Source organism: Lontra canadensis, unplaced genomic scaffold (assembly GCF_010015895.1).
Source record: "Lontra canadensis isolate GAN:19392208 unplaced genomic scaffold, GSC_riverotter_1.0 scaffold3, whole genome shotgun sequence".
Taxonomy (NCBI): Eukaryota; Metazoa; Chordata; class Mammalia; order Carnivora; family Mustelidae; genus Lontra; species Lontra canadensis.
In genome coordinates, this window is record NW_022630997.1 from 23,167,188 (window position 1) to 23,193,247 (window position 26,060).

Below are 26,060 nucleotides of genomic sequence, written 5' to 3' on the forward strand. Positions count from 1 at the left end.
TATATATTCAGATAAGCAAATATCTGCTCATTACATTGCCCAACCTTGAGTGCCAAAAATAAATAAATACCTGCCAATCAAATGAGAGGGCTAGATGGTTTTGCTAAAATTCATTTTAACATCTTTAACTGACCAACATGTGCTAATGAAATTCAAGTTGAAGTTATAGCTGGTTAGCGTGAAAGAGAACACTGTGTGGCCACTGAGTATTCCTTAAGCAGAATCTGCTTTGTGCTTGGAACGTAGCTCGGTTTCAACAGGGAGCAGCAAAAAAGATCAAGAATATTTCCAACTTTTCTAATAACCGCCTTATAAAAGAAAGGGAAAGCTATAGGAAGTATTACCACCTTATAATGGCCGTGAAAATCAGAGTTGTAGGTTTACAAATCTCAGATAACAAAAGCTAACACAGTAAGATTCTTGGTTAACTTTGATTTTTAAAAATCTACAAAACATAAAATATTTGCTTGCTGGTACAACAGATCTAGCGCACAAGCAATCACCTGAAATATCTTTTCCTCACCAAGTACTTTAACAGTGCAAAGTATCAGCTGTCTCAGCTCACACATACGGTCTCCGAAACCTGAAGATGACCTATCTCAGGGAGGTATCATTGCCAAGGAAAATGCAAAGCAGCCCCCAAAATACAATGATTCTCTCCTGTGCCAGACTCTCAAAGGGAGAGAGGCAGTTTCTTATAGGAGACGTGAAACAAGTAATTCAAAATGTCCATAAGCGAACATAAGATACAGTATTGAACCTTTTGACACAGAAACAATAATTATATTGCTATTTGGAACAGTATTCAACATGGACGAGGAGATCCCGGTGTTCGGTGGCTGGATACTGTATATTGCACTTGGGACATTCCACCAGGCTTTCATTGAGTGCAGCAGAGGGACTTTTTGGTGAGGCAACTTTTACTCTGTTTTCAGACTCTCCTTGGAAAGTGACTAGTGGCTCTGTGAAGGCAAGTTCCCGAAGCTGCTTCTGAAAAATAAATGATTGGAGGTGGTTATAAATTACCCAGATGACCCACAAAGTACTAGGATTAGGTGTCTACGTGGATAGGTTTTATTAAAATACTTAGAGCCAAACGTAAATGTAGACCCATGTAACGAGGCTGACAAAATTTGCTAGTTTTTTTTTTTTTAAAGGGGCAAGTTCAGCCATAAAAAAAAATAATAATAATAACATAGGGGCGCCTGGGTGGCTCAGCCTTTAAGTGTCTGCCTGCTGCTCAGGTCATGATTCCAGGGTCCTAGGATGGAGCCCCTCATCGGGCTCCCTGCTCAGTGGAAGCCTGCTTCTCCCTCTCCCACTCCCCCTGCTTGTGTTCCCTCTCTTGCTGAGTCTCTCTTTGTCAAATAAATAAAATCTTAAAAAAAAAAAAAAACATAGAATTAACAGTAGCAAAAAATGTTAGCTGATCAAACAGGTTACACACAGAAATGATGGAAGTATTGCATAATACCTTCATGACTTTCCTTTTTGTTTTTTTTTTGTTTTTTTTTTTTTTTTGAGGAACTTAGACTAGTTGATAGTCTAAAAAGGAATAACATACAGTATACTCTAAAGATGAAATGACAGCAGGGACACAAAGAAAAGCACAGGAAAACTATGGATTCTTTTGTATACCCTCCAGCTTCCTATACTTTGAAAAACAGTAACAGAAATTAATTATAAATTTCAACTTCAAATAATATAAATGGTCAAAATCAATTATGTACTAAAAAACAGTCAAAACGTATTTTGTCTTTTATTCATAAAGAAGCTACAAATGATTTTTTTTTAACAACTGGGTTTTTTTCCTCCTTCAAAAACTGAGGAATTCTATTCATAACATTTCACCATCTGCAAATATTCTGCCCTACTAGGATCATGTATGAAATATGTGCTAATGGGATATAAACACAAACAAACATGGATCCCAACAGGCTTGGTCGAAAAGTTTATTAGTAAGATGAAAACAGTAAGTCAAAAATTACTTTCTCATAGAAAAAAGTCTTATTTAAAAGGTTTATGTTTTAAATGATTATGTGTTCAATGTAACCCACAAAATGTGCTTAGCTCAACATGCCTAAAACAGTGTATTAACAGGAACAATCCATTATCACTAAAAATGGCATTTCTTCCTTTCTTTTTAAATAGAAAAACATAGTTTCAGTTGAGGATTTACAACTGCGCTCCCTTCCCCCCACACTCCCCCAGGGCAGCCCCTGTGTCCTGCCTCTAGAATCCACATGCCACGCTGGGGGGTGGCGGGAGTTGGGGGACAGACACGATCCCAGGTACCGCCAAGGCTGGCACGATGCAGAGGCACATAATGTCCCTTTCCAGGGCTCTGAATTGATGCTCAAAAGGCAGTGGCTTCAGATGAAGCAGGGGTTTTGCCTACAATTTGAGAAATAGCCACTCTTAAGCTATATCCTCCTAGTTTGGGAACCGGTCTGATAAATCAATGGGAAAATGGGAAAATGGTAGCAAGAGAAAGAAAAAGAAAGAGAAAGAAGAAAATGAGTTTTAGTTTAACCATTCCAGACTCACCAAGGATTCCAGCTGTGTTATTTGATTTCTTGCTTTTCGGAGCTCCTTAAGAATGACGTGCAGTTGATGCCGCATATTTTGACGGTCAAGTTTTTCATTTTCAAAGTCTAAAGTACATGCCTGCATCTGGAACAAAGGCCCGGGACAAGAAAATCACAGGTTAATATATACTGTCCAGTTCCCCTGACTAGAAGCTTGAACATTTTTATTAGAGGCAAGCGTGTGCCCTCCCAGCAAGAATTCATCTAAGGACAATGAGATATTGCTAAATGAAGAAGCTCCAGCTACAGTTCAGTTCAGTTCAGTTTTCGGTTTATCCAAGGAGCAAAGCCCATGCTTGAAGTGTAGGTGAGTGAGGAGGAGCTTCAGAAGTTGCTGGTTGGACTTTCTCCCCACCCACCACCCCCCTTTTGTGGGGAAGGGGAAGAAGGGAAAGCAATGGCTTTTCCCTGGTTTGGAATACACTGAAAACCTCTGCTCTCTGTTCTGAGAATAAATGGTATCTCTCTGAGTTCTCTGGAAGTTATAAGGTAGCCCTCTCGGGGAGATCCCATTAGGCGAGAGTAGGGACTACAGAAGCCACGTGGGGAAGAATAAAATTTTCCCAGGCCAACATCACCCTGTCAAACAATTGCCATCTCAGCCAATTTGGCTTATCTTAAAGACAGGAATACATGACTATCAGATAGTCACTTAATTTTTTGCTGTTATTAGAGTTTATTAAAAACATCTTGCAGGGACACCTGGCTTGCTCAGTTGGTTAAGTGTCCAACTCTTGACTTTGGCTCAGGTCATGATCTTGGGTTTGTGAGATTGAGCCCCGCATGGAGCATGGGCATGGAACGCGCTTAAGATTCTCTCTCCCCATGCCTTTGCCCCTACCCCCTACCCCCTGCTCAATTGGTTCCACTCTAAAAAAAAAAAACCTCATGACTTTCAAATGGCTCTTCACAGAACAGTGTAAATGTGAGGAAACATCCCATTTCCTAACAAGTTTAGTCAAATATAGCTGCAACCCCGAGAAGTACCTGTTGTTCCAGCAGAGCGACCCTTGTTTGTTCCTCTTGATGCCTTAGCAGAGACGTGTAAAGAAACTGGACCTGTCAGATGTAAACAGAGCCAACACTGTCCTATCCGATCTTTTACTGCATGAGCTGGGATGCAGGAGAGGCTCACAAATCTCACATCTCTACTGGGGACCTCACCTGCTCGCGGCGCTGAGTCACTGCCGCTGCCTGTCGGGTGGCTATCGACTGAAGCAGCTGAGCAGTCCCGCCCTGGCTGGGAGATCCCTGGGGCAGACTGCTCGACGACGTCAAGGAAAAGCGCCCAACTCTGCAGTACACACACCCACTTCCCTGGAAGTTCTAACATCCACTAGTATTTCTGAGTAGGATAACAAAGCTGGCAGTGCCTTGCCCTCCTTGCCCGCAGAGGTGGAATAAAATTCCCGACCATTTCTGCTTCATCTTTTGTAAATATCACTGCTCGCGCCTGTAGGCAGAAGCCAGGGTGGTAAAGACTAAGAAGGCAAATGTTACAGACTGTGTTTTAATCCCTCTCTCAAGTTCCAGATAATGTTTAAAAATGACTTCCTATTCTAATAGTAGCAAAAATGAACATCTGCCCAGCCCCTTGGTTTTACAAAGCACTTTCACATTCTCCCAGCTGACCTTCACAAAAGTCCCAGGAAGCACAAAGAGATTGTTGTATCTAATCTGACACATCAGAGATCTGCAAGTCAGAGAAGGTAGCTGATTTTCCCAAGGCCACACGTCCTGAACTACAGACCAGGTATGGACCCTGAATAATGTTTTTTTCCACTATTCCATGCTGCCCAACAAGATTTAAATGCATGGTTTCTGCTGCAGTAGTATGCAGTTCTAATCATCCTAACTTAGCAACTCCACTGTCACTGACACAGACATCCTGGCAGAAGGTGGTGAGTATAAGAACATGGAAGGTACTGTGAAAACTCACTTGAGCACACTGTCATCATGATCAAAGGGCCAGCCTGGGAACCAGTGCCGATTCCCCTCTTTGCTTCACACCTTCTGGCTTCTCATACACCCCTACCTCCTTCTCACAGAGAGCCTCTGTGTACAGGAGGGAATTCCCAGTCGCTCAACTGACTGGTTCCTTCTTGCCAAAAGGCATTTATCCAAATACCATCTCTGGCCCCTAATTTCTCCGTGTCACGTTGTCCTGCTTTATATTCTTGAATTTATTTGGTAATTTTGGTGCTTGCTTATGGTCTGTTTCCATTCTAAAGAAGAATCCCATGCAAGGCAGGAACTTGTTTTGTTCCTTGCTGGTTCCCTAGTGGTTAAAATAGTCCCTGACACTGGTAGGTACCATGACAATTTTGAATTCGGGAGCATGGAAAGTCTTACTTAGGCTCACCTGAGATAAGAGCTCTTCCGATCTCTTCTTCTCTTCTTCAAGTTTTTCCCTAGCAATATCATTCTCTTCCTTGAGCTTTTGTATTTTCTCTGTTTTATGCCTACTGTCTTCCAGATGTTGTACATCTGCCTTTCTTTGTGAAGACAACAGTTGATTTAAGTCTTGAACTTCTTTTTGGGTTTCTTCATATTTTCTTCGAAATTCACTAAGTTCAAAACTCAACTGAGTTATGGTCTGTCGTTCAACCTCGAGATCTTTTTTTGCATTTGCCAAAAGATGGTTGTAATATTTTTGCTTTTCTTCTTGAAGATAACCTTTGACAAACACATCAGGCACAACACACTTTATACAATAAATAATATTCCTGAGAAGTTAAAACTACACACATTTCTATAAATCAGATCTTACAAAATGAAGAGATAGGGTTGCTGACGGAACAAGAAAGAATTCAGGTTCATTATTTGAAGTAAACCTAAAAAACAGTAGAACTGGAAACAGTAATATAGCTATTCTATGGGAAGGGAAAGTAACTAATGTCTAAAGAAGATAAATCAACAAATGGAGACATATGCTCATTATTTATATATATAATTACCAAAATTAAAAACAAAAATGTTAAAAGCAGCTGCCCTGATGGGAGGGAGAAAGAGCAATTGGGATGGGAAGGAAAGAGAGGGGCAGGCCCTTCTATATTACTATCAAATTACTTTAACAAGAGCTTCTATTACTTTGATAAAACACGTACACACAGAGAACACTATATCACGAAAGAAAGAAATTAGACTTAGCCCACCACTAAAATCTTACTTTAATATTTTTTTTTTAAGATTTTATTTATTTATTTGACAGAGACATAGTGAGAGAGGGAACACAAGCAGGGGGAGTGGGAGAGAGAGAAGCAGGCTTCCACTGAGCAGGGAGCCTGATTTGATTCGGGGCTCCATCCCAGGACCATGGGATCATGACCTGAGCCAAAGGCAGAGGCTTAGCGACTGAGCCAGGTGCCCTTATGTGTAATATTCTTATAATGGCATTACATTAAAGTAATTTTGTCCCTAATTCTTTTTGTATTTTCTTTTTTACCATTATCTTCATTTTAAATATTCAAACATGAAGCTCCAAGATTAGGAGCCTTGCCTGCCTTTCTTTCTTTTTTTTTTTTTTTTTTTAAATGTTCTCCTCTCATCTTCATTATACATTTGAAGAAGCCTTTTTGGAAATACAAAATAACAATATCTTGGCTTCAATTATTGCCACTGATCTTCGTATTGCCTGCCTTTCTTTAGCCTTCTCTTTACATAATTCAAAATTCAAACTTCAGTCCCATTAGGGCTGTCAGTCTTCTAACAAATGCTTTGCATGGGGGTTTCTCTTCTTTTCTAGGCTCATCATCGAGAACTGCTGAACCGATTTCCCCGTCTGTAAAATGAGCCCTCTTGCCCCACCTCATAGGGTTCTTGTGAAACTCCATGCAAAGGAAGCTGCAAAGCGCTTGGCAAAAAGCCTGCATTCTCCCTAGGAGCGTTCATTTCAATTCTGTGGGAGACTCAAAAGACTGAAGAATCAGCTATAAGATGTATTCCTTTTCCTGGGAGTGATATGAATGTGTGAAAGGAAGCAGAGTAAAAAAGGCAATCAGTGACAAGGCCAACTCCAGGAGAAATGAAGTTGGAGAAGATCTTTGAAGGTGGGGAAGGACGTGGATGAAGGAGAAAATTTCATGTGCCTTCAGAACTGCCAGAAATCCATGACCCTGTGCCTCTGTCCCTTTTCTTTCTTTCTTTTTTTTTTTTTTTAAGTTTTTATTTATTTATTTGACAGACAGAGATCACAAGTATGCAGAGAGGCAGGCAGAGAGAGATGGGGAAGCAGGCTCCCTGCCGAGCAGAGAGCCCGATGCGGGGCTCGATCCCAGGACCCCGAGATTACGACTCGAGCTGAAGGCAGAGACTCAACCCACTGAGCCACCCAGGCGCCCCCTCTGTCCCTTTTCTTCAGAAAACAATGAGAAAACAGACTTGCTAACATGGTCTTTCTTACTTCAGAGTTATAAGACTTGCTTAATTCACTTTCTAACACATTTATAAAAATCTAAATTTGACGAATCTCTTCTTTTGGAAAATGTCAGGCAGGCCTACCCCGAAAGAACATTTCTATACCAGTACCTTCTGATTCAGCCTTTTTGGTCTGCTGTGGGAGTGAATGAGCAGCTGTTTCTGATTTCTGTTCCAACTCGAAGATCTTGGCTAAAAGTCCTTTTACGTAGGCCTCCCGCTGTTGATCATACACAAGCCACTGCTGATTTTTCTCCAGAGCCTCAAAATGAAAATGAAAGCAAATCATTAATAAAATAAAAAAAATTAAAACCTTAAAATGGATAAGAGAGCCCCAGTGATGTAGCCTTTCCGAGTACAAAGAAATTGTCATGGTTCATGTAGTAGAAATCTACACCACTACATGGTTCGCAACCTGGAGATCCGTTGTGACTTCAGGCTCCTTCGGAGCACCTTACACCACAGAGAAGCCATGTTTCCATGGGGCCAAGTTCATTTGTCTGCTGTCTCCTATACACAATTTGCTTTGCATCTGTCCATGTCTTTCTCCATAAACTAGAACGCCTCTGTGGCCGAGGTAGACAAGCCCTGCTCCAGAGACTTCCACCCTACACAACTCCGCTCAGGAGCTCCCCATGCGGACAGAGGCACAGTCAGACCCAGCAGCCTGGTCTGCTGGTGTCCCCTGCCCAATCTTGCTACCCCTTTCTCCTTCACAGACGCTGCTGTCCAGTAACCTGAACTCTGAACTCCATCTCACGGCTACTTCTCAGAGAATCAAACGTAAAGAGCTGCTACCCTCTTTATCACCAATTCTCATCCTTTACGTCTCTTACAACACAAGTAAAAAGCCCACACTGCGATCACTCACGCGGTTTGCACGGGGGCTTAAGAACTCAGTTGTTATATAAATATATGGCTACATAGTTTTAAATTTTATATTTTATCAAACAATAAATCATTTGACTAAACATCTTCAGCTTTTTATCTGTGGTTACTATGTCTTTCAAATAGTAAGTTCCTTGAAGTGGCAGACCATGCTCTTCTGGGAGGATTCCTGGCTTTGTGTATAATATGTACTCCAGAAATCACTTGATGATAGGATAATACTAATAAAGCAGGCAGTGTCTGTTTAAGTTAGCTGGTAACAGGGAAACTGATTCACTTTACTGTCACTGCTAACATCGGTTTTTCATTTTAGTTGAATCTTTCCCTCAAGAAACTAGACAGGCTCTGATCGGCTTACCTGGCCACCTAGCCTGAGTTTGAAAACCTCATGCCACCTGATCTGTGGCAAGACACTGGCAAAGCCTCACAGAATAAACTACGTTAAGTGGGTAAGATGAGGTGGTATATAGGGACAAGGGCATGAAGATTCATGAGGTGGTGAATTATTATCAACTAGGACAAATTCATATACCTTCTGAATCTAGCTCTCACTGTTCTTAACATCTTGATCCTGGAAAAATCAGTCAAAGGCAAAACCAAAGGAGTCTGCCAGGCCAGCCCACTATCTCCAGCAATCACACACAACCTTCCCCCTCCGTCCCCTACCCTAGTTTTGTTATTGAAAGTGGGGCACAGATTCAAGTTGAAAGCTAGCAAAAAAGACAACTGTCTGGTGGTGCTGGGGCTGGGGGGAAGCCTAGAAATTCTTATACAGCATCACCATGGCAACGAGATTATAACTGTTCTCTCCTTTCTAACCTGTAAGTTCAGTCTAAGGAGATGGGACTGTCCATTTTTCTCTCTTAGTTCCTGAGAGGCTGGGAAAGTAAGTCCCAATGACCATTTGGTAGAGAGGCCAGTACATCTAAGCCTGATGTCACACGTGTAAAATGTTACAAAGTATCCCAGAAGGAGGCCCACATAATGATGTGAATGCCCCTTCACGACAGGCAAGCTCATTTTTGCTGAGTCCTTGGGCCCTGGTGCCTGTGCTATGACCCGTCTGCCCCCACAGGGATGCCTACTTAAGCAATGATTTGCTGTTGGATCTTGGTAAATCCTGTTTTTGGATTAAGAGAAAAAAGGAAAAAAGTCTCCATTTTTTGCTCAACAATGCAGAGTCTCATTTGGAAGGTGATTTCCCCATTACAAGATTAAGAGGAGACACAGGCTATCACCAAAAGCTTTCAGTTAATTAAAACACTATTTTGAGGGGAAAAAGAACTACTCTTAATAAGTTCAGTTCAACCTTTCCCCTTTTCCCCCAAAGTGCTAAATCATTTTAATTATTTTTTTTTTGAATTTCTGAAAATTCAGAATTTTTGAAAGCTTCATGACGCCACTTGCTAAAACGAAGCTGTGTTCCCTTAGGCTAACATTAAAATGGTCCATAATCTGCCTCTTCCCATCTCTTCAGGTTACAGCCTGGCCATTCATTTCTGGCCTCCACTGCCACCTTGCTGTCCACACAACTACGCACACCCTCTGAGCCCAGAATGCCCTAAAACTCCTCCCTAGATCACCTACCCACTTAAATCCCACGTTTTCATCAAGTTCCCGTGCATCCAAGCCCGGCTTTCAAGGCTCCTCACCATAAGTGGCCTCACCAAGCTCCCTTTCCTGTGTAAGCCAACACTGATTTTAATGTCCATTCAGTATATTTGACATTTTACACTCATGACCTTGATTGTACCTGTCCTGATGGTAGTTCTTAGCTGAACTAGATCATGAGCCCCAGGACAGTTGGGCCCAGGTTTGTTTAGAATTTGTACCGTTCCATTCATGTACTTGATAAACGATGGTGATGACATGGAGTTGGAGGAACAGTGGTTCCCAAGAACCAGCAAGCACCCTTGCAGGTCTCTAGTCCAAAAAGAAGTTTGACAGTATTCAGGAAGGGAGGAAAAGGCATGAAAGAATCTAGAAGTTCCTTATACACAGAAGAACAATCCATTTAGAATGATTCAAAAAGAATCGAACACTTTCAAAAAACTATCACTCTATAAAGCAAGGAATCTATGAAAATGAATTTCAAACCCCTTTGTAACAGAACTACCATAGCTATTTCTATGATTCTAACAAGTGCCTCATATGTACCCCTTGTGCCTTAATTCATCCCAGACCTGTTGGAATCTATTATCACCAATGGTGGAAGTGGCAGCCGGGACATATCATTTCATATCCTTCGGGGGGGCCAAAAAAAGATAGTACAAACATAAATTTCTTGCCAAAAATTTGCCCAGTCAAAGCGGACTGAAGTAAAACATACATACTGGAATGCATTTCCAGAAGTGCTCAATTCTTTTTGAATCACCCTGCATTTGTTGTAAATGTACTGAAAAAGGAGGGACTCCCCTCCCCCACATGCTGGCCTCTCACCCTAGGGGGTGAGGTGGGAAAGTGGTAAGGAACATACTGGACATTCTCAGTTGTGCATCAGGGCATCTTCTTTCAGGGTAAGATTTTCTCTCCGTTTAAGATAAAAATGGCTGAGCTTCAAGTCTGAAAAGATCTGTCTATATAAAAACTCTTAAAATCTAGAGAGTTCCTCTAACCTTTGGTAGGCTCCTTCCATGAGCATTGTACAGACTCGTGAGCATCTAGACATGGGGCTTAAAGAATTTTCCGTGTCTGTTTTCTGTAGAACTAAGAAATGGATTAGAGAGACAGAGGCAGCCTCTGGGATCAAAGACTTAGTCCAGGGACCTCCAGTCACTTGGCCACACACTTTTCTCTCTGCACCTGTCAGGCAGTTATAACATGAGTCTTCCTCGCAGAGCTTAAGGATTCATTTGTAAAGTAGAGATAATGTACATCTGCTCTGTATTACATTCTCAAATCTAACTGACAAAAGAGGTAATGTTATAGGACTCAAAAAGCATGCATGTATCCAAATATTTATAAATCATATGTGTTAGATGCTAAAGATACCTAATTTTATATCGAATTTTAAAATTGTCCATCATTAAGAAACATTTCAATATAAGTAATACAAATCAGCATTGGATGGTAATGAAATTTTCTTCTTTTAAATGAACCTGTCCATACATTATTTAAGTAGGAAAAACAGAACTATGGGATGAAGATTTGAGGTGCAATATTTTGAAAGGCCAGGTGATGGCGATGTTACTTCAGTAAAGGAGTCAACATTTCTTTTCCCCTGGCCTCTTCTCACCAACTTCGGCTTTTGCTTTCTTCTCTAAATAGTATCAATAATAAGTGGATTTGATGGTCATCAATAAATGCTGATATTAGTTTTGCATCTTTAGAGTTACCATTGAATTATTATCTCTTGCAGCTTTGTGTCCTCTCCGTATCTGTTAGGCATGCATTTAACATTTCCTCTTAAGTTATCAGTAAAAATATGGAACAGAAGTGGGCAAAATTGACGAAACTGGAATATGGATGGTAGATTACACAGAAGTATTAAATGTATTGAAGTTGCTATCTGGGGGCGCCTGGGTGGCTCAGTCGATTAAGCATCTGCCTTCGGCTCAGGTCGTGATCTCAGGACCAAGCTCTCTCCCGCATGCTTCTCCCTCTGCTCCTACCCCCACTTGTGCTCTCTCTCTGCCTCAAATAATAAAATCTTTTTAAAAAATAAAATTGTTGGGGCGCCTGGGTGGCTCAGTAGATTAAGCCTCTGCCTTCGGCTCAGGTCATGGTCTCAGGATCCTGGGATTGAGCATCGCATCGGGCTCCCTGCTCAGCGGGAAGCCTGCTTCCCCCTCTCTCTCTGCCTGCCTCTCTGCCTACTTGTGATCTCTCTCTCTCTCTGTCAAATAAATAAATAAAATCTTTAAAAAAAAAAATAAAGTTGTTATCTGTACTGTAGTCACATAAGAGAACATCTCATTCTGAGGAATAGATACTGAAGTATAAGGGTTTTAAGGGCCATAATCTATGCATCTCACTCTCAAATAGTTCACAAAAAAAAATATGTGTCGGGGAGGGTAGGGTGGGGACTGAAAGAGGTATAAAATGGAGCAAAATGTTAACAATGTTTGAATTTTAGTAAAGAGTTTATGTGTGCTCTACGTACCATTTTCATTCTTACAACTTTTCTATAAATTTGAATTTTTTCTAAATAAAAAACTAATAATTATTTATCTTTCCTACATTCTGCTTAAAAATCAGATTTTATTATTATTATTATTATTTTTAAAAGATTTTATTTATTTATTTGACAGAGATCACAAGTAGGCAGAGAGGCTGGCAGAGAGAGGAGGAAGCAGGCTCCATGCTGAGCAGAGAGCTTGATGTGAAGCTCAATCCCAGGACCCAGGGTTCATGACCTGAGCTGAAGGCAGAGGCTTTAACCCACTGAGCCACTCAGGTACCCCAGATTTTTTTTTTTTTTAAAGATTTTATTTATTTATTTATTTGACAGAGCGAGAGATCACAAGTAGGCAGAGAGGCAAGCAGAGAGGGGAAAGCAGGCTCTCCGCTGAGCAGAGAGCCCTATGTGGGGCTTGATCTCAGGACCCAGGGACCATGATCTGAGCCAAAGGCATTGGCTTAACCCACTGAGCCACCCAGGCACCCCTAAAAATCAGATTTTAAAAATTAAAAGCAGGAAATGCCTATTTCAGCTGCCTCTTAGCCTATCTGGTTTGCAAGTTAATGACACTGTACAGTGTTTACAGTACCAACTCCATGTAATTATTTCAGAATGTCAGTCAGACCAAAATGGTAGCTGAGGAATGACACAGCTAGGCCTTAAGAAAGGTGAACATGGGTTTCTAGAGCTCATTTTAGCATAGCAAATACTGATTCTTTTTTTTTTTTTTAAAGATTTTATTTATTTATTTGACAGAGATCACAAGTAGGCAGAGGGCAGGGGGTTGGGGGAAGCAGGCTCCCTGCTGAGCAGAGAGCCCGATGCGGGGCTCGATCCTAGGATCCTGAGATCATGACCTGAGCTGAAGGTAGAAGCTTTAACCCACTGAGCCACCCAGGCGCCCGCAAATGCTGATTCTTAAAATAGGTGGACAAAGTGTTCCAGGCCGATTTGTGGGAGCTTAGAGCAGGGGTGAGGGCCTGGAACTGCTGAGCTCCCAAAGCAGGATCATGGGGCAGCCACTGTGCTTAGCAGAGGGCCAGGTTGCTCTCCCTGCGCTCACAGACAGCCACAGCTAAACCATCTCTTGCTTCTCAGATGTGTAAGTTAATGCAGCAGTAGCTGGGAGCTTATTGGAAATGCAGAATCTCAGGCCCTACCCGACCAGTGAAATTAGAACATGCATTTGATGAAGATCCCCTAGTCTCATAGTCACATGTGAGTCTGGGAGGCCCTGCTCAGTCTAGACCATTTGAACGTGAGTTGGGTTAAATTTTACTCCACTTATCTAAAAGCCTCTCTAAAGTAAACAGAGCAGAGGAGCACAATGTGATCCTTAAGCTGAAAAGATAAAACAGAACAAAAAGCTTGGGTATACACGGGTAACATTTCAAAGTTACTTTCATACAAAGAACTGTCATTATCTGAGAATAACTTTAACTGGTATTTGAAGCAGTTGATGCTGAGAAACCTAAAATTATATATAAGTTTCAGACAACAGCATATATTTTCAGATACTAATAAAATTCAAATGTTCTAGACACTGGCCATATAGCAGTGAAAACACCACAGACACACTTCCCTCATTAAACATATACCAATGTAAGACTCATATAATAAAGTAAATAAACAAGTTTAACAGTAATGTGTGACGAGGGGGAAAGTTACAAAAGCAGGGAAAGGTAACAGGAATTGTCTTGGAGCTATATTATTAGAAAAGGTGGCTAGGCAACTCTCTGGCTCAGGCCCCACTCCCACCACCTCTCCCACCCAAGAAAATAACAACTGAGTATTATACGATGAAGTGGGGAAACGGGTCATGAAGATATCTGGGGGGAAGAGCGTGGGTGGCAGGCAGAGGGAACAGAAAGAAAAAGCAGTGTATTGAAGGAAAAGCTAGAAAGCCTGCACGGTTGGAGTAAATAAAGGGGGAAAGCAGGAGGTGTGTAGATTTATTCCTACGTACATGCATCTGGTAGGTACTGATATCCACAAAATGATAAAGTTCAGTATAACATACAACACAAAGAACTTCTCTTTATTTCACTTTTTTAAAGATTTTATTTATTTACTTGACAGAGAGAGACACAGTGAGAGAGGGAACACAAGCAGGGGGAGTGGGAGATGGAAAGGCAGGCTTCCTGCTGAGCAGGGAGCCTGATGTTGGGCTCCATCCCAGGGCCCTGGGATCATGACCTGAGCCAAAGCCAGAGGCTTAATGACTGAGCCACCCAGGCGCCCCACAAAGAACTTCTTTTGAAAGGTCTTTAAAAATTATGTTTCTTCTTTATCTAACTGTAGGTGAATTACTTTGATAAGGTTACTATAGTACCCCACCATACAGATACTCAAGGGATTTAAATTCTTTTGAAGATCAAATAGACCTCAAGGACACTTGCTAGATGAAATAAAACAGGAATCTTAAGAGGAACTTAGAGGAGGGTAGACTTGCCAGTTAATATTTCTGGAATCAAAATACCTACCTAATATTTAACTCAAGAATTTTATACTTTGGGTATCTGGTACTGAAACTTGAAAAAATACACTGTGAATAATAGTACTTATTCAATTCTCAATGAAACACATCAATCTATTTAAGACATAACTCTGAAATAATAAAGCTTTACCAAATATCTAGAATGACCTCATATCAAATTCTATAGAAATGAAGCACTGAGTATACAAAGAACATGTTCCCTTTTCAAACTACAAAAGCACATCCTGGTTCCAAGGGAAGAATTTCAAATGAATGAGTACATCTTTCATGGATAAACAAGAGAAGAAATTATAAATTAAGATACACCATAATAATACAATAAGATTTAGGCAAAGAAGGAAAATTTTAAAACTACTGAGGTGATTTCTAGGACTTTCTCACCTAATGAGACCATGGCTAGAGGAAGTGGTCCTCTAGAATGTCTAGAAAGAGACTTATAGGTGGTAACCTAGGGAGATAGACTGTTTTCAAGTCACACCATCAACTCTGTCAGTTTCCATGAAATTTAAGAATGAATGAATTAATCCTCTCTTCCCATAACTTTATAAAAGGAAAACGAGGGGTGGCTGGGTCATGATCACAGGGTCAGGAGATCAAGCCCCACATTGAGCTCCACACTGAGCGTGGAGTCTGCTTGTCCCTCTCCCTCTGCTCCTCCTCATGCTCTCTCTCTCAAATAAATACATAAAATCTTAAAAAATAAATAATAAATAAATAAAAGGAAATGAGCTTACATCTTTCAACTGTATTTCCATTTCATGAATATCATTCATCGATGAGTTGAAGCAGCTTGTAGCCACAGTCTGAAATAAACCAATATTAGTTAATATCATAAATTTAACAAGAGAAGTTTCCTCATTATATCTGGTTCTAGGATAACACAGTATACTTCACAAGGGCATCTCAAAATCCAGATCTAGTACATGCTGACGAACCATCATGCCAGGTGATTAGTACCAGAGGAGAATGAAGATCTCCTGGAAACTCTCTCAGCAGATTTCATACCTAATTTGACTTCTGAGGTTCTCTGGATCACTAGCATAACCTCAGTGCATAAGAACTGCCCAGTGGTTCTCACCAAAATGAGACAAAACAAAAGAGTCGGGCTGTTTAAAATGAAATCTGGAAAATATTAAATTGTCAAATAAAAGATAAAAGTTGTCTTCTAGAATTATATTTTATTAGTGGTATTAGTATTAGCTCATACAGATTATACAGAACTCAAAACATAATTTCTCTCTTTTTTAAAAATTTTCTCATAGAAGAAATAGAGGTTGGATGGTTGGATGGTTAGGTATCCAGACTAACCAACAAAACTCATAATAAGCTATATTTCGGTCTTCTAACAGCTTTAAAGAAGCAGACTTGTGTGAACACTGGCAAGAAATCACAAAATATTTTTCTCCAAAGATACTCTAGACACTCACCTAGTAGCCCTTTATCCCTCTTGATTTAGTCCTCTTGGTTAAAAACTTGGACAGAGACAGTTCACCAAGTTTCCCCCTGAGCACATTGTGGACTATATGTCCCAGCCTTCCCTGCGGTGAGTGAGACCACGAGACTGAATTCTGTCCAATGGGATGTGGGCAAAAGTGAAATATGCCAATGCCAGGCCTGGCCCCCAGACGCTGCCCTCATGCTCCACATGCTCCCTCTAGCTCACAGCTGTACACAGAGGATCTGGTACAAGGACAAGGGAGCCGCTGAAAGGGAGGAAGCTGGATCTGAGTGACTCTGCAGAGCAAAGCCTCCTTCACTCCCACAGGCACTAGACTGTGACATGAGGGAAAAATTAACATTTTTTGTATATAAGACCATGAGATTTGGAGGTTGGTTGTTACAGCAATAAAATAGGCCGACTAATACAGAAATTAGTGTGGATAGCCCCCCAATTATTATAAGAGTATATTTTCTAAAGTTCTCATTTCTACCAGGATTTGTGTTTCCATATCCAAAAGTGGAGAAACCAGTCCTTGAGCTTTAAGGAAAATTTTAGGCAACCACTTTGAATCTATAATTTTCACAAATTTTAGCTGTGTGAAAATTCTCTAGAAAAACTTAACCTCTTTAAATTCGCCTATAAAAATACTCAACTGCCCATCAATGAGAGTACATATAAATGTATTGATTTAATCATTCTGACTCCTCTAAATGGGAGAGACAGTGCAAAGACCTTTAATAACATTGAGATATTATATCTGAAAGCTACAGATTTTCTTTTATAGGTGGTATTAATAGTTGTAGTGTTAGCATTATCCAAACTTCAAAATTACAAAAGAATCAAGGATCTGATCAGTAAGAAACCATTTACTGAGCACTGAATGCCAAGTACTATGCAAGGAGATTTACATATATTACAACATTTGATCTCCAGTATTGTTTCTCTCTCTCTCTCTCTCTTTTTTTTTTTTTTTGGTACCTCTTTATCTCCTTAACCTATTTTAATCTCCAGTATTCTTATCCAATTTTACCAATGTGTAAACTGAAGTTTAGAAGAAGGGTCTGGCGAATTCTAGAATTGTCTATAAGGCTAGAAAGGGTAAGAAATTTGTTCAGTCACACAATTAGCAAGTGGCAGAACCAAAATCTGAAATCACAGACAAAGCTTTCCTTGTTCTGCTACACTAGTTTAAACAAAAGAGAGGGAGCAAAAGCACTTGTAGCTCAAAAGAGTATACTTGATATTGTAATTGTGTATTTCAAATTTGAAAACAACAACAAAATGAAGCCTATTGTCCTCAGGATAGAAACTACAGGAATGAAATCTGAGGAGAACCTTCTTAGATGTTGTGGAGACATAGTGGATTTTATATTCTGAATATTCTCTTGCGCAAAACAATTGTCTGGGGAGAGGAGGCAGCCATATTAACTATTTTTGCTTATGGAGAGGGAACCAGGCTATGAATAAAAAATAACCTGTTAGTATACTATTCTGTTTCATCACTTGATAAGGGTGTTTTAATAAAACCACTCTTCACTAGAATTACAAATTATATCAGAAAGGAAAAAAATCTGGGTTTAAAGAAATGGCGAGTACCTGTGATAAGCGAAGTGTACTGGCTTTGCTTTCAAGTTCAGCCAGCCTTGCAGTGGTAGCAGACAACTGTTTTTTCAATACATCTGTCTCTTCAGACAAGGATTTCAACAGCTGTTCTCTTCTCTCGCCTTCCTTTGTTTTCTCCTCCAGCTGTTCAAGCAACGCAGTGTTGCTATACCTGGCTTTCAGCTGCTCTCTGAGGTGCTGTATTTCTTTGTCTTTCTCTGTGAGGTGATAAGCATTCTTTTCCCTCTCAGCTTCCAGGACTCGAATTTTCTAGATATAAACTAAGAAAAATCTTAGAACAAAGCCAGGTCAAACATGAAAATAAACATTTATGAAGGATTTATCATACATCAAGTCAGCATTATGCTAGACACCAGGGCCAAAAAGAAAATGAAGCCAAGGTCCTATGCTCAGAGACCTCACTGAGAGGTAAACCAACACATGAATGCAGTGTGGTAAGTGCTACAGTTAAGGGATATATATAAAATAAATGCGACACAGACACAGAAAGGAGAAACCAACTCTGTCAAGAGCGGTCAGAGAAAGCTAAAGAAAAGCTGGCTCTCACAAGAATATCTGATAATCATCCTTTCATCTACCAGTTTTAATCATCTTAAAGGCTAAAAGTAGTCATACAAGAGCTACATGCTCATTAATGAACTTGAAACAACAGAACTTAAAAATTACAGAACCTTACAAATGGATAAAAATGCATTCATTAACTTGTTTTTGTTAACAAATGATTTGGTATCAGATGTAAAAGATGAGCTTTGAAGGAGGGTTCACATTTTCAAGCATTTAAAAGATAAAGAAGGCAGGTAGTTAAGCTGCTGCGGACAGAAGGGACAAAGCACCTCTGGAGAGCCGGTTACAAGTCAACAGAATGACTTCACATGCTAACACGGTAAAAACAACATAAAACTACAAACTTGCTTGGGCGTGGAAGGGAGAAGCAGTTGTTCAAATATAAAATGGGGAAACTGAGTTAGATGACCCTGTGAAAATGATGAGGGGATTTTAGTTGCCTTAAGCCTAAGATAAGGCAGTAGTATGATATAATTTTTTTAAAAAGCCCATATAATTTTAGGCTTTTGAAGAGTATAGCATCCAGATTACTGGAAATAGTGCAATTTCAACTTGTGTTTGCCACTGTGCACAATACTGGGTGCAAAGTTCAGAAGGAAAATGAACACATCACAAAGTGTTCAGGAAAGTAACCAGGATGTTAAGAAGTTAGAAACTCTGAAGAATAGGGGGTTGGTCTACAGAAAAGTAAAAGAAAGCAAGATTTCCTCAAATATCTGAAAAGTTGCCATATGGGTAAAAAATAAACTTGTTCTATGCAGCTGTAAAAGGTACAATTAGAACAAATGGGTAGAAGTTAGAGGAAGTTTAATTTTAATTGATTATACAGGAATGAAGTTTTGACAACCAGTGCTTGTCAAAAGTGGAAAGAACTGGAAAGAGATCCCTCAGGGAAGTTAATAGATTCCATCACCAGAATGCAAAATAATCTTTGATAGATCATTTTTCAATGCTCAAATAAGTATTTACCTCAATATGTGGTATTAAAAAGAATAATAAATCATTCAGTTTTATAATGTGCCTATAAAAAGATTTTAAAGAAATCCAATGATACTATTTAATACAGGTCATTTATTTTTTAACTATGAACAATAAAAACTTTTACAAAATAAAATAAAAGATTAATTTTTTTACCTTTTATCTTTTTTAACACTTTATTATTTTTATTAACATATAATGTATTATTTAGCCCCAGCGGTACAGGTCTGTGAATCATCAGGCTTACACATTTCACAGCACTCACCATATCACATACCCTCCCCAATGTCCATAACCCAACCACCCTCTCCCTATTCCCCCTGACAATAACCCTCAGTTTGTTTTGTGAGATTAAGAGTCTCTTATGGCTTGTCTCCCTCCTGATCCCATCTTGTTTCATTTTTTCCTTCCCTACTCCCCAAACCCCCCACTCTGCCTCTCAAATTCCTCATATCAGGGAGGTCATATGATAATTGTCTTTCTCTAATTGACTTATTTCGCTCAGCATAATACCCTCTAGCTCCATCCACGTTGTTGCAAATGGCAAGATTTCATTTCTTTTGATGGCTGCATAGTATGCCATTGTATATATATACCACATCTTCTTTATCCATTCATCTGTTGATGGACATCTAGGTTCTTTTCATAGTTTGGTTATTGTGGACATTGCTGCTATAAACATTCAGGTGCATGTGCCCCTTCAGATCACTACATTTTTATCTTTAGGGTAAATACCAAGTAGTACGATTGGTGGGTCATAGAGTAGCTCTATTTTCAACTTTCTGAGGAACCTCCGTACAGTTTTCCAGAGTGGTTGCACCAGCTTGCATTCCCACCAACAGTGTAGGAGGGTTCCCCTTTCTCCGCATCCTCGCCAGCATCTGTCATTTCCTGACTTGTTAATTTTAGCCATTCCGACTGGTGTGAGGTGGTATCTCATTGTGGTTTTGATTTGTATTTCCCTGATGCCGAGTGATGTTGAGCACTTTTTCATGTGTCTGTTGGCCACCTGGATGTCTTCTTTGCTGAAATGTCTGTTCATGTCTTCTGCCCATTTCTTGATCGGGTTATTTGTTCTTTGGGTGTTGAGTTTGATAAGTTCTTTATAGATTCTGGTTACTAGCCCTTTATCTGATATGTCACTTGCGAATATCTTCTCCCATTCTGTCAGTTGTCTTTTGGTTTTGTTGACTGTTTCCTTTGCTGTGCAAAAGCTTTTGATCTTGATGAAGTCCCAATAGTTCATTTTTGCCTTTGCTTCCCTTGCCTTTGGTGATGTTTCTAGGAAGAAGTTGCTGCGGCTGAGGTCAAAGAGGTTGCTGCCTGTGTTCTCCTCAAGGATTTTGATGGGTTCCTGTCTCATATTTAGGTCTTTCATGAGTCTGTTTTTGTGTGTGGTGTAAGGAAATGGTCCAGTTTCATTCTGCATGTGGCTATCCAATTTTCCCAACACCATTTGTTGAAGAGGCTGTCTTTTTTCCATTGGACATGCTTTTCTGCTTTGTCAAAGATTAGTTGACCATGGAGTTGAGGGTCTATTTCTGGGCTCTCTATTCTGTTCCACTGATCTGTGTATCTGTTTTTGTGCCAGTACCATACTGTCTTGATGATTACAGTTTTGTAATAAAGCCTGAAGTCTGGAATCGTGATGTCACCAACTTTGACTTTCTTTTTCAACATTCCTCTGGCTATTTGGGGTCTTTTCTGATTCTATATAAATTTTAGAATTATTTGTTCCATTTCTTTGAAAAAAAAACTGATGGTATTTTGATAGGGATTGCATTAAATGTGTAGATTGCTTTAGGTAGCGTAGACATTTTCACAATATTTGTTCTTCTAATCCATGAGTGTGGAACGTTTTACCATTTCTTTGTGTCTTCCTCGATTTCTTTCACTAGTACTTTATAGTTTTCTGAGTACAGATTCTTGGCCTCTTTGGTTAGGTTTATTCCTAGGTATCTTATGGTTTTGGGTGCAATTGTAAATGGGATCAATTCCCCAATTTCTCTTTCTTCTATCTTGTTGTTGGTGTAAAGAAATGCAACTGATTTCTGTGCATTGATTTTATATCCTGACACTTTACTGAATTCCTGTATGAGTTGTAGCAGTTTTGGAGTGGAGTCTTCTGTTTTCCACATAAAGTATCATACCATCTGCAAAGAGTGAGAATTTGACTTCTTCTTTGCCAATTCGGATGCCTTTAATTTCTTTTTGTTGTCTGATTGCTGACACTAGGACTTCTAATACTATGTTGAATAGCAGTGGTGATAGCGGACAACCCTACCGTGTTCCTGACCTGAGGGGAAAAGCTGTCAGTTTTTCCCCCATTGAGAATGATATTCGCTGTGGGTTTTCATAAATGGCTTTGATGATATTGAGATATGTACCTCTATCCGTACACTTTTAAGAGTTTTGATCATGAAAGGATGCTGTACTTTGTCAAATGCTTTTTCAGCATAAATTTTTAAATCTAGTAAGTTCCTAACTGCTTTATTGATTATGCCATAACAAATTGTAAATTAGAGAATCTGAAATAGAATTTAACAGTATACAGTTTAACAATATAGGTGATGATTTTATCTCAAAAAATCTGAAAACAAAGATTACTTGGAAAGCAGCCAGTATATATGATAAAATGGGTTTTTAAGCACTCACGTTAAAATCTGAACTCCATTGAACACTTAGAAATTGTTAAAATTTGATTTTTTACATTTAGTGAATGAGAAGAAAAACTAAATTACAACGTTATTGGGAAAATACTTTCTCACCTCTAACAGTAAAGCTTATTACAATTTGAAAAGGTTTTTAAGGCCACTCACCTCCAAAAGTCTGTGTCTGTCTTTATCAGTCAACTTTCCTTTTCCACTTGTGATTTCATCCACCGATGTTTTTAAGGCCGCAATTTCTCCCCTAAATTTTTCTAATGCAGTTTCTGATTTGGAGTTACTAGGCTTTGATCCCCATTTACCTTTAATTAAACCTTTGGGACTTCTGGAAGACATCCCTGAAACTAACTGTAAAAAAAATAAAAATACAATTATATTTTTAAATAATTCTAAGTTTAAAAGGTCAAGTCTGAAGTTTGAAAAGGTCTAATAACCTATTTGCTAAATAGAAGAACATTTCTCTCTCCATAGAAGTGACAGAGCCAAACCAGTGGGATATGGGAGAGGGACTGGGAAAGGCTTCTGGCTTGCTAGTATCAATATTTATTTTTTAATCTAGGTGGTAGATGCATGGGGAGCATTCACCTCTTAAAAATATGTCAACTTATCTTGATGCACACTGAGTAATGTACCAAATTGTTGAATTACTATATTGTACACCTAAAACTAACATAACACCATATGTTAACCATACTGGTCTTAAAACCAAAAAATTTTTAAAGTATGTCAACTTGGATGCTTATGTTTTATGCAGGATTCTGTATGTGTATCATGCTTCAGTGAGAAAGTTTTGTTTAAAAAAGGGAATCAATGATTAAACCATTAAGTGGACGCTGAACAAAATGGATCACAAACAAATATTTTACCCAGGAATAAAAAGCTGGTGGTAAATGATATAATTCTGAGAACATAGCACTGAAATGGCATTACTTGACATAATGATATGTCCTATTTTAGAAGACAGATCTAGTTCAAATCTATGTAAATAGTCCGCTGAGAGAGTACAGTAGGCAAAAGTGAGGAGAATCCAAGATCAGGAAAAAGAGGCACAATACTCAAGAATTAAGAATAAGAGGCCAAATTAAGTAAGAAGAAGCTTAGAATCTGCTAACAGTATTAGTTAACAGTTTAGGAGAAGTGTATATTAACTCTAGAGCAAAATCTATAGTGAAAAATACTGTGGATATAGTAACAGTAGCTTTAATTAGGCAGATTAAAAAGCATTTGCCACCTTATGGTCCTAAGATAAAATAGTGATGGTGACTGAGAAATTTAGAGGAATATGGCACCATTCATGCATTCAAAAAATATAAGAAAATCTGATTTACCAGGCAGCATAAATTGGAAAAAGAAAGAGAGAGAGAGAGGAAGAAACAAAAGAAAAAGACATGTTCCCTTACAAAATGGAATTGTCAATCCAGTAAAGAAGACAAGAAATAACAAAGACACAAATTCTCAAGTAGTAAAGTTTCTTGAGTTGTAAAGTTAACACTACATAGAAAATTAAAAGTAGTGAGAAGTGTTTCCAGTAAAAATTGAGGAGACCTAGGCCTCTCTGTAAAATTGACTTTTGGGGTCATCCTGTATGAAATCAGAGAGCCTGAAAACACTAGAGCTTTGTAAACTGAGTTGAACAGACCATCTAGCGAAAGTTAGTACTGGATTTTTGCCCAAGGTGACAGACTAAGATAACTCGTAAATCAATTAAGGCTAATGCAAGATTATGGTATCTTGAGAACCTGCTGCCACAGGAAGTTCTTCCCTGTAGGGTTCTGTTAATAACACATTGTTGACGTGGTTTAATGAGTTGATAAGACAGAAAACTATTTTTCAACCAAATCACTGAAACACAGAATGGTGGAACTATATAGGTCAGTAGAACTGGAAGGAACCTATGGACATTAGTTCCTGACCTCTGGACAGAACTCTTGCAATGAAACGCTCTCCTGTTTCTAGCTTCTGGACTGGACCCTGCTGGGATCTCACAGCGCCCCACCACTTAGTCCTACCAACCTCCCTTCCCTGTTTCTTCTATGCCCCGCAGGCTGATACTCACAGGGCTCACACTTCTCAAGCTTTGACCCACTGTCCCTTCTTCAGGAAGCCTTCTCTCTGTATAAACTAATATGCCATAGCACACTTTGTTTACTCCCACCCTACATCTGCTTTTTAAATTTGTTCAACAGTTGTTTCAGGGGCCGAACTTTGAATTATTTTTGTCACTCACAGCACCTAACAGCAGCTGCTCAATACATATTTATTGCTTGGCTGAAGAGATCTTAGAAATGCTGGACAGGAGGTGACGGAACAAACCGCGATCCAACAACCTCCACAAGGCATGGGCTACAGGCCACATTCTTTCCAAGCGGAGGCAAATCTTACAAAAACGTGACGCCTGGGTGGCACAGTCGGTGTTTTTAGCTTAGGTGGTGATCTCAGGGTGCTGAGATGGAGCCCCAGGTCGGATCCCTGCTGGCAGGGCTGCGTAAGAGTCTCTCTGCTTTTCCTTCTGCCCTCCCTCTTGTGCATCGGCTCACCCTCTCTCGCAAAATAAATAAATCTTTTAAAAATCTTACAAAAACCCTCACACGGGAGCTGTGTGGGCAAACAGGGAGGCAAAGGAAACCTGCAAAATGAGGCACTTTTTTTTTTTTTTCACCTCTAAAATGAAGATGTTTGTAGAACAGACATGAATGTGCTTGGTAATGGGTAAATTGATGTTTTCACGCAAGACCCTAGCCAAGTCGCTTGGCCTCTCCGTGACCAAAAAAAAGGGGGGGGGGGAAAGAGGATGGTAGTACCCACCGCAAAGCTGTAAGGAAGGTTCGACACGCCGACGATCGTGAGCCTCCCAACCCGGTGCCAGGCAAGCGCCAGGGAAAAGGGACATATATCAGGACGGGCAGAGATTGAGTCGAAGCCGACGCTGTCCGCCCGCTGATCCCGCCTCCCTCGCCGTCAGATCTGCCTCGGGGCTGCGGGCCCTGGTCGCCCTTGTCACCCTCGGCTGTCGCCTCCCCACCGCCAGCCGGCACCTGAGGCCAGTGCCGGCGTTCGCGTCGGCCCAGTCACACCCTGCGGCACGGGCGCCGCTTCCGGGAGTTTGAATCCCGCGGCTGCGGGGCGGGGCACGTCACTGCCGGCGGGGGCGGGGCTGGCAGGAAGGGGGCGTGCCACAAGCGGCGGGCTCGTGGCTCCCCGATTGGCTGCGGCCCCCAAGGGGGGCGGGGCCTAGAACTAAGACGCGAGGTGGGACTGAGGTGAGTCTGAGAGTGCCGGGGCAGAGGCGGGACGGAGGATCGAAGTCCTGTCCCTGGGTCCGCAGCCCTATTCTGGGGCTTTCCCTGGGCTTTTCTGAAGACTCCGACCTAAGGCTTGGTGTTCCCTTGTGAGGAGCTGGTTTGCGTTTGTCTGCTTTGGGGATGAAGAAAATTACTGTGTTCAGTGAGCAAAACCCAGTAACTCAACTGCGACTAACTCGTTCTGTATCCTTGAGCATAATTTGCCCTTCCAGGTACCAGTTTTGCCCGTTATAGAATGAGAGAACTGCATTCCCTAAGGGCGGACAGCCTGTCTTCCCATTGGGCTGAAACTTTCTTATGCCAAAAGTCAGGGGTGGAGTACTGGGGAGTGTAGCAGGTGGGAGAATTGATAAGCACCCCCAGACTGAGCTCAGAGATTACGAGCCCTAGAGGAGAGGAGGCAGGCGTTTGCTCCAGATTGCTGTCGTCTGGCTTGATGTCTGTAGGTCAAGTCTGGGTCATGCTTAGCCTCTTTAGGGGCCTTATTGCTGAAAGGAAGAGGCACAAAGAGTGTTTGACAGAGCCTAACCTTTCTCTCTCAGACCAAGTGTAAACTCGCCAGAAACTTAATAAAAGGATACAGTAGCAAAACGTCCTAGGAAAGCAGTGTCACATAGCAGTAAACTCCGGATTAGAACTGCTTTTAGTTCCTGACTGCCTCTCACTGGATGTGTGATTTTAAATGTTATTTAATCTCCCGGAGCCTCGGTTCCCTAAAATAATATCTACCCTATAGAATGGATATAAGAATTAAATGGGAGAATCTGTATAAAGGGCTTGCCATTTAATGCTCAACTGACATTAGGTATTATTACACAAGAAGCAACAATCACTCATGTAACTAAGTAAAATGGATGAGAAGCTGGGTAGAGAATTTTCAGGATTTTTTTTTAAAAACACAAGAAGATAACGTTTGGTCTCTGCTTCCAAGGAGCTCACATTTCTGGTGGAAAAGTGAATAGAATTGGGCTCTTTCA

The 26,060-nt window shown here is 40.4% G+C and overlaps 1 protein-coding gene across 1 annotated transcript; it reads right to left on the reverse strand.

Annotated features, from left to right (window-relative positions):
• Positions 1-413: 413 nt before the first annotated feature.
• CEP55 (centrosomal protein 55) lies at positions 414-24,869 on the reverse strand. Its single transcript, XM_032836224.1, has 9 exons — positions 24,587-24,869; positions 21,935-22,129; positions 17,547-17,822; positions 15,244-15,312; positions 7,116-7,266; positions 4,951-5,264; positions 3,576-3,647; positions 2,548-2,673; positions 414-990 (listed from the first exon to the last, which is right to left on the reverse strand). Exons 2-9 carry the CDS (start codon positions 22,115-22,117, stop codon positions 790-792), a joined length of 1,392 nt encoding a protein of 463 aa, XP_032692115.1. The 5' UTR covers positions 22,118-22,129; positions 24,587-24,869; the 3' UTR covers positions 414-789.
• Between the last annotated feature and the right edge of the window lie 1,191 nt (positions 24,870-26,060).